The sequence below is a fragment of the Nerophis ophidion genome, linkage group LG09, assembly GCF_033978795.1.
Source record: "Nerophis ophidion isolate RoL-2023_Sa linkage group LG09, RoL_Noph_v1.0, whole genome shotgun sequence".
Classification (NCBI taxonomy): Eukaryota; Metazoa; Chordata; class Actinopteri; order Syngnathiformes; family Syngnathidae; genus Nerophis; species Nerophis ophidion.
Window position 1 is genome coordinate 15312457 of NC_084619.1, and position 14350 is coordinate 15326806.

Consider the following 14350-nt stretch of genomic DNA (forward strand, 5'->3'; position numbering starts at 1 on the left):
GTTGTGATTGGCAAACAACAAAAAAGGAGGAAAACATATGGCCCACATACCATGTCCCCCCAGTTCTTTTGGTATAAAACATGGATCAAATTAAATGGTAAAGGGGAAATGGATTATACTTCATGGTACTCAAAGCACTTTTACACTATTACTACATTCACCTACTGATGACACATCATTAAAAGCAACTGAGGGTTCGGTATTTTGCTCAAGGATATGTTGACGTGGTCACTGGGAGTGAGGATCGAAACCGCAACCATCGGGTTGGGGGCTGACCACTCTATCACCTGAGCCATGCTGGCCAAAAATCATTTAATATAAATACGAAAAGTGATAAAGTTGGTACACAGTGACATATTTGGTCTAAAGATGGGCGGAGTGGCAGAAGTCTTAAACCAACATTATTTATAACATAAATGTTTCAAGACAATTGACTTTCTATGAAGTTTACAATAAATCAATAAATTAAATGTTTTCAATTTGAACCCCTTGTGGAGGGGGTCCGGTCCGATGACCATGGATGAAGTACTGGCTGTCCAGAGTCGGGACCCAGGATGGACCGCTCGCCTGTGTATCGGTTGGAGACATCTCTACGATGCTGATCCGACTCCGCTTGGATGGTTTCCTGTGGACGGGACTCTCGCTGCTGTCTTGGATCCGCTTTGAACTGAACTCTCGCGGTTGTGTTGGAGCCACTATGGATTGAACTTTCACAGTATCTTGTTAAACCCGCTCGACATCCATTGCTTTCGGTCCCCTAGAGGGGGGGGTTGCCCACATTTGAGGTCCTCTCCAAGGTTCTCATAGTCATCATTGTCACTGGCGTCCCACTGGGTGTGAGTTTTCCTTGCCCTTATGTGGGTTCTTCTGAGGATGTCGTAGTCGTAGTGCTTTGTACAGTTCTTTGAGACATTTGTGATTTAGGGCTATATAAATAAACATTGATTGATTGAAGTGCCTCATGTATTAGGAGTTGCGAGGATTTCCTACTAAAAATTGGCGTCCGATCAAATCCCAAAAAAGTAGCAAAAATGTAGATGTATTAAAGTGTGCGCACGCACTAATCCAAGCACATGTTTTGTTTCATGAAATCAACCTGGACTTGACCACAACGCCCCGTAATAAATATGCAAATCATTTTAAAATTAGCCATGTGCCATTACCCTCTGCCTAATCAAATTTCAGTAGGACTCAGAAGGGGGTGCTTCTCTCATGTGTTTCACGGAGTAGAAAGACGGTTTGGATTGGGATGCTGCTGGCTCCAATCAAGAACCACACACAGTCTGAAATGAAAAGTGAACTGATCCGACATCAGGAAGGTGAAGAAGATGGATGTGCCCGAAACAGGCGCGGGCACCAGAGAAAAAGTAGTGCTGCACACCGTTTCAAAAGATAGTTGCTGCAATAATACGTAAAACTTTAGAAGACGTGGGTGACTCTGATTACTCCCAATATACATATTATTTGTGTAAATTACACCAAAATGTCTTCATAAAGTAGCCTTCTATGTGAAAATTGTGTAATATTTGCAATCTATTTATCTTTTAAACATGCCAGCATATCAAAAAGGATATGAAAGACTTTGATTCTTCTTTGACTACTCAATTTATTATTACAACTTTTTGATATTATAACTACTTGTAGTAGCAGCCTCTGTGTGCCGCATCCCCCAGAGGCTGCTGTCCCCCCGACTGGCCATGAAGCTGTGCTGGAATCACAGGAACACATTGTGACAGCAATAGGTGGAAAAATTATTGCCTGGATAAATTATAGACGTTTCCACAAATATTGATAGTAATATGAAGCATTTAATGAATTGGCGAAAAAAGTAAGTTTTTGAGTCCTTGCTGAAATCAAATGTTGGCAAAGCCCGAACGACCACTTCTTTGTGTTGCCTAAGTATCCACAGCCTGTAAAAATGTGCGTACGTGAAGGGTGAAGTTGGTGTGAGATACCACACATTTCCATGTCAAGTTCACTCTTGATACATCTTAACTTTGCTGTGAAAAAGGGCGTGTGGCAGGTTTTTGCACAGACGCACATGAAGACCCAGGTCTTGTATTAATTGAGACTCTGGCAGCTTACGCTATTGGAAGTGCAATGGATAAAATTTAACAGAACTATTTTTTTTATCATAAATAACCTGGCTCGCAGTGTTTTCTTGACTTTGTCAGATAAACAAAAAACAAAAAAAAATGTAAAAAAACAATGAAAATGAAAAAAAATAGATTTTCCAGTTAAAAAAAGTCTGATTTACTTTTTTCCGGAAAAATCACAACCCTCACTTAAGAAGCCATGACAAACAAGCTATCTGATGATTTTGACCTTGGATCCAGGAAATTGTATTGTGATGTGAGAACATTCTATTTAATGATAAATGACAAGCAGCGTGGCTCAGACGGTAGTAGAGTAACCATTCAGGAACTTGAAGGTTCCTGGTGCGAATCCAGCCGCCATCCTAGTCACTGCCGGTTGTGTCCTTGGGCAAAAACACTTTACCCACCGTGCTCACAATGCCGCTCCAACTGGCTTATGAATGTATGTATGAATGTGAATTAATGTTTGGTGGTCGTCGGAGACGCCGTAGGCGGCTAATTGGCAGCCTCATTTCTGTCACTCTACTCCGGAGAAGCTGTGGCTACAAATGTAGCTCACCACCATAAAGGTGTAAATGAATGATGGGTTGTCACTGTAACAGGCTTTGAGTGTCTAAAAAAGCGCTCTATAATTCTATTCTATTATTATTATTATTATTAGTGAATCTTTTTCTTTAAAAAAAAAAGGATGCAAGTCAGAAATGCAAAATGAACAGTGTTGAGTTCAATACATACCAACACGTTTGCTGCACTAAATGCAATTAAGCAAAGGCTGTGTTCAAACTTGTGTCATTGGCTTATACAGTAAAGGTCATATGCATAAAGTAAGGACTTCCCTAGCCAGCTTTATGACACATTTTATTTTCATGAAAGCTTTTGGGACGGCGTGGCGCAGTGGGAGAGTGGCCGTGCGCAACCCGAGGGTCCCTGGTTCAAATCCCACCTAGTACCAACCTCGTCACGTCCGTTGTGTCCTGAGCAAGACACTTCACCCTTGCTCCTGATGGGTGCTGGTTGGCGCCTTGCATGGCAGCTCCCTCCATCAGTGTGTGAATGTGTGTGTGAATGGGTAAATGTGGAAGTAGTGTCAAAGCGCTTTGAGTACCTTGAAGGTAGAAAAGCGCTATACAAGTACAACCCATTTATCATTTAAATATAACGTTGAAGAGTGGCATTCTCACACACAACTCAGCTAAAGGAAACCGGACTACAGCAAGGGTAACTCGCAAGCAGTTTTACATGTAAGCGATACTCTGGTGGCTCTGGCCACTTGTTTGCCATCAAGGCGTGCAAAAACCTTGGAGGTATTTTAGATCCAAGATTATCATTCAAAGACCATGTCAAAAAATTGATAGGATCCGTCAAATTCAATCTGCAAACTTTTGCCAAAACAGAAATAACCTAACAGAAACTGTGGCTAAGTTTTTTCTCTACTCCTTGATTACCTCATACATTGAATTTTGCTTGACAAGCTGGTCTCTCGCCTGTCCCACAACTCTTAAACCAGTTGAAACACTAAATGTGTTTGATAAACATATTAATTCTTCCACCATTTCATTTATAAAGGTACTTCACAACGTTGATCCTTCCTAGACTGATGATTTTTTGTTAAATATGAACACACAGGTTACCACACAGACACACATTTTTGTCAATCTGACAGAGAATGGGAATGTAGCTAAAATGTTTACATTTCAATGCACACAAGCACCTTCCTCACAAATTAAATAAAATACAATGTTGGTGCACAACAGGGTTCAGTTGATTGCATACAAGTAGAAAAAAACTACCAGAATTTGTTTTAATCAAAACAAAACAGGACAAGTTTGAACACACCCTAAGGAAAACTCCAAAGTCTGTTAATTACATGTCAGCTACTTTGTAAAACAACAGTACTTACGGCTACTGCCTAGCTCTTCAAAAAGGTATTGAACTTTCTCCCACTGGGTGGCATTCTTTTGCGGTGGAGGCTCAAGTGGAACAAATGCTCTGAAAATGAAAAAAATTTACAAAAGATAATGCATAATTGAGAATTATCATCTAAAAGTAAAAACACGATTTACACCATAAGGTGCAGCTCACTAAAGTTTTTTCCATGATGCTCACAGTAGTAAAATGATGTATCTTACTAGAGAGCTGTCAAATTATATTTTTCTTATCAAATGAAATCACATTTCTGAATTTGGATCAATGATAATTAATCACAGGTTATTACTCGCTTGCGTAATCTAAATCAACTTAAAAAGAAAAGACCCCAATACAAATACAATCATATTGTCAGAACATCATCCAGGAACATTTTTAAAAATGTTTAGTTTAATGCGTGTCGTTTATTTTCGAAAAACTTGGCAACAGTATTAATTGAAAGTCCTGTCATGGTGTATTTTGGAATGAAATGTACTTCTTTGCAGTAATGAATGCATTGACCTGATCACTGACCGCATGGCAACAAACACCGCCTTCCAGGTAACCATCCAGTTAAGGTAAAATATCAATGTAACGTCAAAATAAATTGTGTGATTTAATATGTGTATATTTGTATGTACATAATCGTTAATTTTAACAGCCCTAAACCATACATTAAAATGTCGAGGTACCATGGTATCTTTTTTTTTTTTTCAAAATCTAATAAAGAATTGTCCCATGCTCAGGGGAAAGTTGTTATTTTTTGCAATTGTATACAGGTGGCAGTGAAGGGTCAGAAACCCTTTAAAAGTTAACAAAAGCCTTGTAAGACCAAACAAGACGACGTGGATTGAACTGTCACCCAACAGAATGTTGTAGTCTCCTGGTAGCAGAAAAGGCGTTAAAAAAGAAAGGGATCGTGTTGCTAAAAATTGAGGGATGGGGCAACAATTGGCGTAACAAAGCAGTTACAATGGGTGAGGAAAACATTTAGTTAGATTGCGTGAAAAAAACATTTAGCTAAATTGCTTTTGTCATTAGCAGATGACTAAATCTTGGGGAAGCCATAAGTACAGGTAAATCTAAAGTTGTTTTATTAACATTTAAAGGAAGAGGTTTTTGCCTTTAGAAAAAAAAACAATTGATAGATTTCACAAAAGACTATCTTACTTCTGCACACACTTGGAACTAAACAGGTACGACGACACTTTTACCCTTGACATATAGCTTTGTCTTTTCAATGTCTTATAATGGCCGGGAAGATTGCACTATTAATGTTTGACTAAGTCCTCTAGACTCATTAAATGAGCACAATGGCATATCCCCATCCAGCTATCAAGTGGCAAAGGAAGAAATTGTGTGTCTAACTTACCCAATTAATAGCAGCGCCACACAGACAATGGCAAATCCAACTGTGTACTTCAGAGCGTTTTTGACTTGCTGCAAAAAAAGAAAAAAATTAACGGTTGAATCTTGCCCATTAAGAGAAATATGATGAAATGAAAAAAGGTGGGGGGTGGAAGGGTCAACATTTAATTTGGTATGAGAATATTAGATTGAGAGTAATATTGTATTGCCTTTGTTGACCCAATCAGAGCTTTGAGTTCTTGAATGCCCTTTCTTTGAGTCTTTTTTAAAAAAAATTACCCATCCATCCATTGTGTACTACTTGTACCTCTCAGGGTACCGGGTAAGCCGGAGCCCATCCCACTAATATTCTTAAAATTGACACATGAGAAAGAAAAGCAGCAGTGTGAAAGTTTTGGATTTGTGCACCAATAGCTGAAGACGTACTGAAGCATAGATCTAATGTCCTTTTTGGTTGGCAATATGAGAAATCATTTTTTCATCGGTATCTTTCCAAAAAACTGGCACTGGGAATTAAAAGATCAGTTCCTCCCACAAACAAAATTTGCAATGTGGAAATAAGTGAGTATTAAGGCCTGCATCGTACTGCAAAGATGCCTGCTGAATAGGACTGCACGATGTTGAGAAAAAAACCTAATTGCGATGTTTCTGTCCAAAACTGCAATTCAATTTGCGATTTTGATATTTTATACATTAAAATGCATAAATATGCAAAAATAACAAGTGAAGGAAGACATGTTACTTTCAGACTGCCAATTAACATATTCTTGTGTCAATGTGCCACACATTAAAGCGATACGCAATAATTTGCTTTTAAAAGTGTTTGATTTTATGCAGACTCAGAGCTTGTCTACATCATGCTCTTAAACTAATTAAATAATACAATACAGTGATTATAATGTAATGTAATCATAATATATATATATTACTGCAAAGTAACCATTAAAAAATATATATAAACTTTGATTTCTTATTGTAGTAAAATTGTTTACCATTGTACTGTATTTAGAAGGAAAATAACTTTGTTATCCAAAATAAATACACAAACAAAAAACAAAATGGACTCACGCCTGTAAGCAAAAATGTAAATAAATATTGAACATCTTAAAGTGCATTGTTCTCCCAATAGGAAATACTATGTCAGACGTTGTCTTTTTGTCTATTGCTATCAAGTGATCACGGTATTCTCGCTCGTTTGTCCGTGTTGGTGGGACATTTGGCTTTATAATCATATGTTTTTCCTCCTAATTTGTGTTACTTTGTCAGAATCAGAATCAGAATCAGAAATACTTTATTAATCCCCGAGCTTTTGTGGCGAGTTGTGAGTAGGGAGGATGTCTTCCTGTATTCCTGACACCACGTTCTCCGCCCACCGACGACACAAAGATTTTGAATGACTAAAAAAATGACTGGATGTGTTGTTGTTGTACTGTTAAATCAGTGCTGCAATTATTTTTTTTCTTGTCCCTACCCTCCCCCCACAAAGCAAACTATAACCTGCTACTCAAGAATATACAACAATTATTCTCCAAAAAAAAGAGGAGAAATATAATCTTAAGAGAAAAATGTAATTTAAAACATTTATGTGCACGTACAACACTTAAAACCTTCAGTATATCTGTATGTGAAATTAATTTATGGAATGGATTAAGCAAATGTACTAATATGATCTATTTCAAGAAACTAATCAAACTTAGTGTTTACAAAGTACAAAGAAGAAGAACCATGATAAACATTCTGAATTTATTTCATCTATCCACCCATTAATTTTCAAAATAATGTCACTCATCTCACCATATGAAATGTACTTAACCGAGTATTATTTATTTATTCATTTATTTTTATTGTGATTACTTTTGGAGTATATTGTGAATAAATTGAGAACAGGAAGTGAACAAAAGTTTTAGCAACGGTATTGTAAAAGAAAAGGGGTTGGATTAAATAAACTCTGCTTCTTCCTATTCCTTTTCTAACATGTTGGAAAGAGAAACTGGAAATTGTGATGTATCATGTTATATGCTTGCATGTTCGAAATAAACTCAAACTCAAAATAATTGAATTTATCCGCACAAAGTACTCTATGGGCTGCTGCTACCAGCACTTGCACGCCATAGCTCAGTGGTTCTCAACCTTTTTTCAGTAATGTACCCCCTGTGAACATTTTTTTTAATTCAAGTACCCCCTAATCAGAGAAGAAGTAAAATACAGCACTATGTCATCAGTTTCTGATTTATTAAATTGTATAACGGTGCAAAATATTGCTCATTTGTAGTGGTATTTCTTGAACTATTTGGAAAAAACGATATGAAAATAACAAAAAACTTGTTGAAAAATAGACAAGTGATTCAATTATAAATAAAGATTTCTACACACAGAAGTAATCATCAACTTAAAGTGCCCTCTTTGGGGATTGTAATAGAGATCCATCTGGATTCATGAACTTCACAAAAAAATTAATTTTTAACATCAATATTTATATGTCCACAAAAATGCAGTTGTCAACACTGAATATTGCATTGTTGCATTTCTTTTCACAGTTTATGAACTTACATTCATATTTTGTTTATTATTCAACAAATATATTTATAAAGGATTTTTGAATTGTTGCTATTTTTAGAATATTATTTTTAAATCTCACGTACCCCTTGGCATATCATAAAGTACCCCCAGGGGTACACGTACCCCCATTTGAGAACTATTGCCATAGCTGAAGACGTGTATTGTTTTTTGTCACGCTACCACTGCCCATCTCACTATATAAGAAGTGCCGGTTTAATGATTACAAAACTTTAAATAATATCTGTATATCATGTCTGCGAGCATGTTTCAGTGCAAACAATAGAGGGCAAAAAATACACTATATACTGTATTTCCTGGTTGAGCCTGTTGATAAATTTGAGCAGTGCTGCCACCTAGCTGAAGCGTTGTGCATCGTTCAAGAATGAAAAAAGACGCTAATACTGGAAGCCCCTTGACTCTCAGCCCCTCAATGTCAATTAATTGTGCAGACATACTGTTGAAACATGACAACATTATTAAACCACCACATCGTATAACACCCTTGTGCAAAAAAGTTAAAATTATCTAACAATATAGTCAGTGACTTTGAAGTGGAACTCCTCAGGAGACAGAAGAAGTGCAAAATGTTACCGAGCATGTGTTGACGTTTTCATCATCTCTTTCTTCATAGTAGAAATAAACAAAAGGGATCCATAAAAAGACACAGAAAAGAATGATGGAGTAGAGTGCTGTGGACAAAAAAGGAAACAAAACAAGTAAGTAAAAACAGCAACAAAATAACAAGAATGTATCATTTATTAATACATAAGTTATCATTTCTGCAACATATATACTGCATATAATAAAGAATGCTTAAACATTGCACTGAATATTTTTTTGTAAAATGTATAAAACTTTCTGGTGACACAGACACTGATAATTTAATACATTCTCTCTGGACCTAATGCGGAATCAATATATATTACTCCTTTCATAGAAGCTTGAAATTGCTGTAAGATACACCCAGTTAATCCAATTGCAATCATGTGAAATTTCCCCTGACAGATAAAAAGGCACCACTGAGTACACACCAATTAATTTCTGTGAATATATTTTACCTTTTCCCTGTTTCCACAATGATACAATAATGTAATTATTTCAGTCAGTTCTTTATAATATAATTGTCAAAAGCCAATGAAAATGTTTCTAATATGTATACTAGGTAAGCAGCAAAAAAAACATGTAGTGTGTGTGTATATTTTATATATATATATATATATATATATATATATATATATATATATATATATATATATATATATATATATATATGGGGTGTAACAGTACACAACATTTTCGGTTCGGTACGTACCTCATTTAAAGGTCACGGTTCGGTTCATTTTCGGTACAGTAAGAAAACAACAAAATATTATTTTTTGGGTTATTTATTTACCAAATTTGTAAACAATGGCTTTATCCTTTTAACATTGGGAACACTATAATAATTATGCCCACATAAATCCACATTAAACTACCTCAACGTGTTGCTCAGATTAAATAAAATTACAAAACTTTTCTTCTACATATAAAAAGTGCAACATTAAACAGTTTCAAGTCAACTCAACATGTCTAATTTATTACAGCATTTGGGAAGCCTGTAGTTGATTTTTATTATGTAAATATTATATTTGTAACAACATGTGATAGCAGGGATCCTGCCATTCAAAACTAGGCTGCTACATTACTAATGATGGTTTATGGTTTAGTCTTTATTAATGTAACTATAGCTGAAAAAATAGCACAGTAGCAATAGGAGAGACTATTCATCTCTGAACACCATGGAGTTCATGTAGGCTTTATGATGCACTTATATTATTATATCAGCTATCATAGACAGAAACTCTTCATTTAACATAAATTCCTTTTTTGCTGCCTCAACACACCTCAATCAACACTGTCCGTAACACACACACACACCCACACACACACACACACACACACACACACACACACACACACCGCAAAATGAGCTAATGTTACCCTAAAAGCTAATTAGCCTTCACCTTAAGCCAGGACTGCGAGCGAGTTGAGCTGCAGCTTGTTTCTAGAAGATCAACGGGCTCATAGTGATGTTAGTCGTAGTTGACTTGGAAGTGTTTAGTATAATTTGGGGAGAGTCCGCTGTTCACCTGCTAAACACCTATCAGCTCGACGCTGAAGCGCTGACTACATGCACTCTGAATACGCATTGCTGATTGGCTGTTACCGCAACGGTTGTAACCAATCAGATGGTTGTGTGGGTGGGACAATGCTGGGTGCTGTGTAGGAGACAGAGGCAGAACGGAGCGGAGCAGCTTATTAAGACTTTAGCATAGGCGGCTACTTCATATTTTTGTTTGGAACTCATTCAGTACTCCTCCGCACCAAACCGAAACCCCCGTACCAAAACGATTCAATACAAATACATATACCGTTACCCCCCTATTATATATATATATATATATATATATATATATATATATATATATATATATATATATATATATATATATATATATTATAAAATGTATTGCTAAGCAATAAATGAAAATGTAAATCAGGTAACCAGCAGAAAAAACATGTGTTGTGTATGTATGTATGTATGTATGTATATATATATATATATATTTATATATTTTAATTAAAAAACATATATTGTCTTTATTTTTTGTAAGCTGCTGCATCTGCCTTAAAGTAAATACTTTTAAAAATGTACAAGGTAATATGTATGTAAAATTTAATAACTGAAATGTTAAATAAACACAAAAAGTTCAAACTTCAAGGGGACCTATTATGCAAAACCAACTTGTCTTACTTATTGGCACTTGTTTTTGTCTATTTGAAACCTGCATAAATCCTGAAAGTTTGAAATTAAACCATGGAGGCATATTGGAGATATTTATAAAACAATCTTGCCATCCTTTTAATTTCCTTCAAACAAGCCGTTTGGAATTTGCCCAATGTGAGATATCTTTCCCTAATGGTGACGTCATCGGATATCTCCATATATGGTAGAGACTTCCGATATTAGAGTCACTAAGTTCCTTTATGTTTTACCCTCTTGTTGTGGGGCAGACTTGCTCGTACATGTATGTGCATCCTTTAGTTTTGCCATTTCTAAAAAAAAAGTAGCGTAAAGTTTACACTTATGGAAGAGCTAAAAACTACAGCATGCCACAGCTAACGAGGTGAAGACGGAGTCGAAGTGGAGGCTCATAAATAAAACCATCGAAAGAGACAGTCAGAAAGCGTCTTGAAGATGGTCTGTAAAACATGATCTATGCAACATTTTTACCAAAGAACCACAATTACATGTTGGGTAGGAAGTGTTTTAAATGTAGAACAATGGACATAATTTGACCCCTTTAAAAACTATCAAATTGGTAAAATACAGTATGTTATACTACTATTGTTGCTATTCCCATCAGATTGGACAGAAAAAAGATAGCCATGCTTTTGTGTTCACTGAAAACATTATCTGGAAATAAAAAATTAAAGTAACTTCTGAGTGTCCCATGACAATGCAGAATTTCAGTGTCTGTTAAAGCTCCAATAATGGCCCATAGTAAAATGTGTGTTATTCCCGTTTTGTCTTTTTTTCTTGAAATGCTTGGATTTTGTTGGTCATTTTCCTGCTTAGATGACTTCTTTTATACAAATGTATTCATCTGAAAAACACATCCTATAACAGTGTTATACAGCGTTTGCATGAGTCAAAAGAGACATGTTTTTGTCCAACCTTTTTTATCTTATGATAAAAGGGGTTTGCCTTGTGGGTATGAGTATGAAAGGGAAAAATTTTCACTATTTTATAATGGAACAATTCCCAAGGAAGAGGGAGAAGCTTCCATTAGAGGCATACAGCAACGCTGGCAGCTGTTAGGCACTTTAGAACAATTACGTTTTTCAAATGGTCTATTAAATAAATAGGAAACACTGAAAAAATTATATGTGTATGGTTTATGGCAAGGGTCCCAAGACTACGGCCCGCAGGCCGGATACAGCCCGCCAGCGTCCAAAATTCAGCCCGTGGAAAGTCTCAAGTTAAAAAAAAAAAATATATATATATATATATATATATATATATATATATATATATATATCCATTTTCTACCGCTTATTCCCTTTCGGGGTCGCGGGGGGCACTGGCGCCTATCTCAGCTACAATCGGGCAGAAGGCAGGGTACACCCTGGACAAGTCGCCACCTCATCGCAGGGCCAACACAGATAGACAGACAGCATTCACACTCACATTCACACACTAGGGCCAATTTAGTGTTGCCAATCAACCTATCCCCAGGTGCATGTCTTTGGAAGTGGGAGGAAGCCGGAGTACCCGGAGGGAACCCACGCATTCACGGGGAGAACATGCAAACTCCACACAGAAAGATCCCGAGCCTGGGTTTGAACCCAGGATTGCAGGTATTGTGAGGCAGACGCACTAACCCCTCTGCCACCGTGAAGCAGAGGGGTTAGGGATTCTGACAAATATATATATATACATATATATATATATATATACATATATATATATATATATATACATATATATATATCAATCAATCAATCAATCAATGTTTACTTATATAGCCCTAAATCACTAGTGTCTCAAAGGGCTGCACAAACCACTACGACATCCTCGGTAGGCCCACATAAGGGCAAGGAAAACTCACACCCAGTGGGACATCGGTGACAATAATGACCCAGTGGGACGTCGGTGACAATGATGACTATGAGAACATGATACTGTGATACTGATGATACTGATGACTATGAGAACATATGAGAACATGATACTGTGAAAGATCAATCCATAATGGATCCAACACAGTCGCGAGAGTCCAGTCCAAAGCGGATCCAACACAGCAGCGAGAGTCCCGTTCACAGCGGAGCCAGCAGGAAACCATCCCAAGCGGAGGCTGATCAGCAGCGCAGAGATGTCCCCAGCCGATACACAGGCGAGCAGTACATGGCCACCGGATCGGACCGGACTCTCCACAAAGGAGAGTGGGACATAGAAGAAAAAGAAAAGAAACGGCAGATCAACTGGTCTAAAAAGGGAGTATATTTAAAGGCTAGAGTATACAAATGAGTTTTAAGGTGAGACTTAAATGCTTCTACTGAGGTAGCATCTCGAACTGTTACCGGGAGGGCATTCCAGAGTACTGGAGCCCGAAATGAAAAAGCTCTACAGCCCGCAGACTTTTTTTGGGCTTTGGGGATCACTAATAAGCCGGAGTCCTTTGAACGCAGATTTCTTGCCGGGACAAATGGTACAATACAATCGGCAAGATAGGATGGAGCTAGACCGTGTAGTATTTTATACGTAAGTAGTAAAACCTTAAAGTCACATCTTAAGTGCACAGGAAGCCAGTGCAGGTGAGCCAGTACAGGCGTAATGTGATCAAACTTTCTTGTTCTTGTCAAAAGTCTAGCAGCCGCATTTTGTACCAACTGTAATCTTTTAATGCTAGACATGGGGAGACCCGAAAATAATACGTTACAGTAATCGAGGCGAGACGTAACAAACGCATGGATAATGATCTCAGCGTCTTTAGTGGACAGAATGGAGCGAATTTTAGCGATATTGCGGAGATGAAAGAAGGCCGTTTTAGTAACGCTTTTAATGTGTGACTCAAAGGAGAGAGTTGGGTCGAAGATAATACCCAGATTCTTTACCGTGTCGCCTTGTTTAATTGTTTGGTTGTCAAATGTTAGAGTTGTATTATTAAATAGAGTTCGGTGTCTAGCAGGACCGATAATCAGCATTTCCGTTTTTTTGGCGTTGAGTTGCAAAAAGTTAGCGGACATCCATTGTTTAATTTCATTAAGACACGCCTCCAGCTGACTACAGTCCGGCATGTTGGTCAGCTTTAGGGGCATGTAGAGTTGGGTGTCATCAGCATAACGGTGAAAGCTAACACCGTATTTGCGTATGATGTCACTTAGCGGCAGCATGTAGATGCTGAAGAGTGCAGGGCCAAGGACCGAACCCTGGGGAACTCCACACGTTACCTTAACATAGTCCGAGGTCACATTGTTATGGGAGACACACTGCATCCTATCAGTAAGATAAGAGTTAAACCAAGATAGGGCTAAGTCTGACATACCAATCCGTGTTTTGATACGTTCTAATAAAATATTATGATCGACAGTATCGAAAGCAGCGCTAAGATCGAGGAGCAGCAACATAGATGACGCATCAGAATCCATCGTTAGCAATAGATCAATAGTCATTTTTGCAAGGGCTGTCTCCGTCGAGTGATTTGCCCTGAAACCGGATTGAAAGGTTTCACATAGATTGTTAGACGCTAAGTGTTCATTTAACTGCTCCGCAACAATTTTTTCGAGGATTTTTGAAATAAAGGGAAGGTGAGACACCGGTCGGTAGTTTACCATGAGGTCAGGATCGAGGTTAGGTCTTTTAAGAAGAGGATGAATAA

General features: G+C 37.4%; 1 protein-coding gene across 1 annotated transcript in view; it reads right to left on the reverse strand.

The window, feature by feature from the left end:
* lmbrd1 (LMBR1 domain containing 1) overlaps window positions 1-14350 on the reverse strand; it is a 111477-nt gene that overhangs the window by 68243 nt on the left and 28884 nt on the right. Inside the window, exons 4-6 of the mRNA XM_061910393.1 lie at window positions 8520-8617; window positions 5374-5441; window positions 3997-4085 (exon numbers count right to left, since the gene is read on the reverse strand). Of these exons, the coding sequence (XP_061766377.1) occupies window positions 3997-4085; window positions 5374-5441; window positions 8520-8617 (255 nt within the window). The remainder of the gene's footprint in view (window positions 1-3996; window positions 4086-5373; window positions 5442-8519; window positions 8618-14350) is intronic.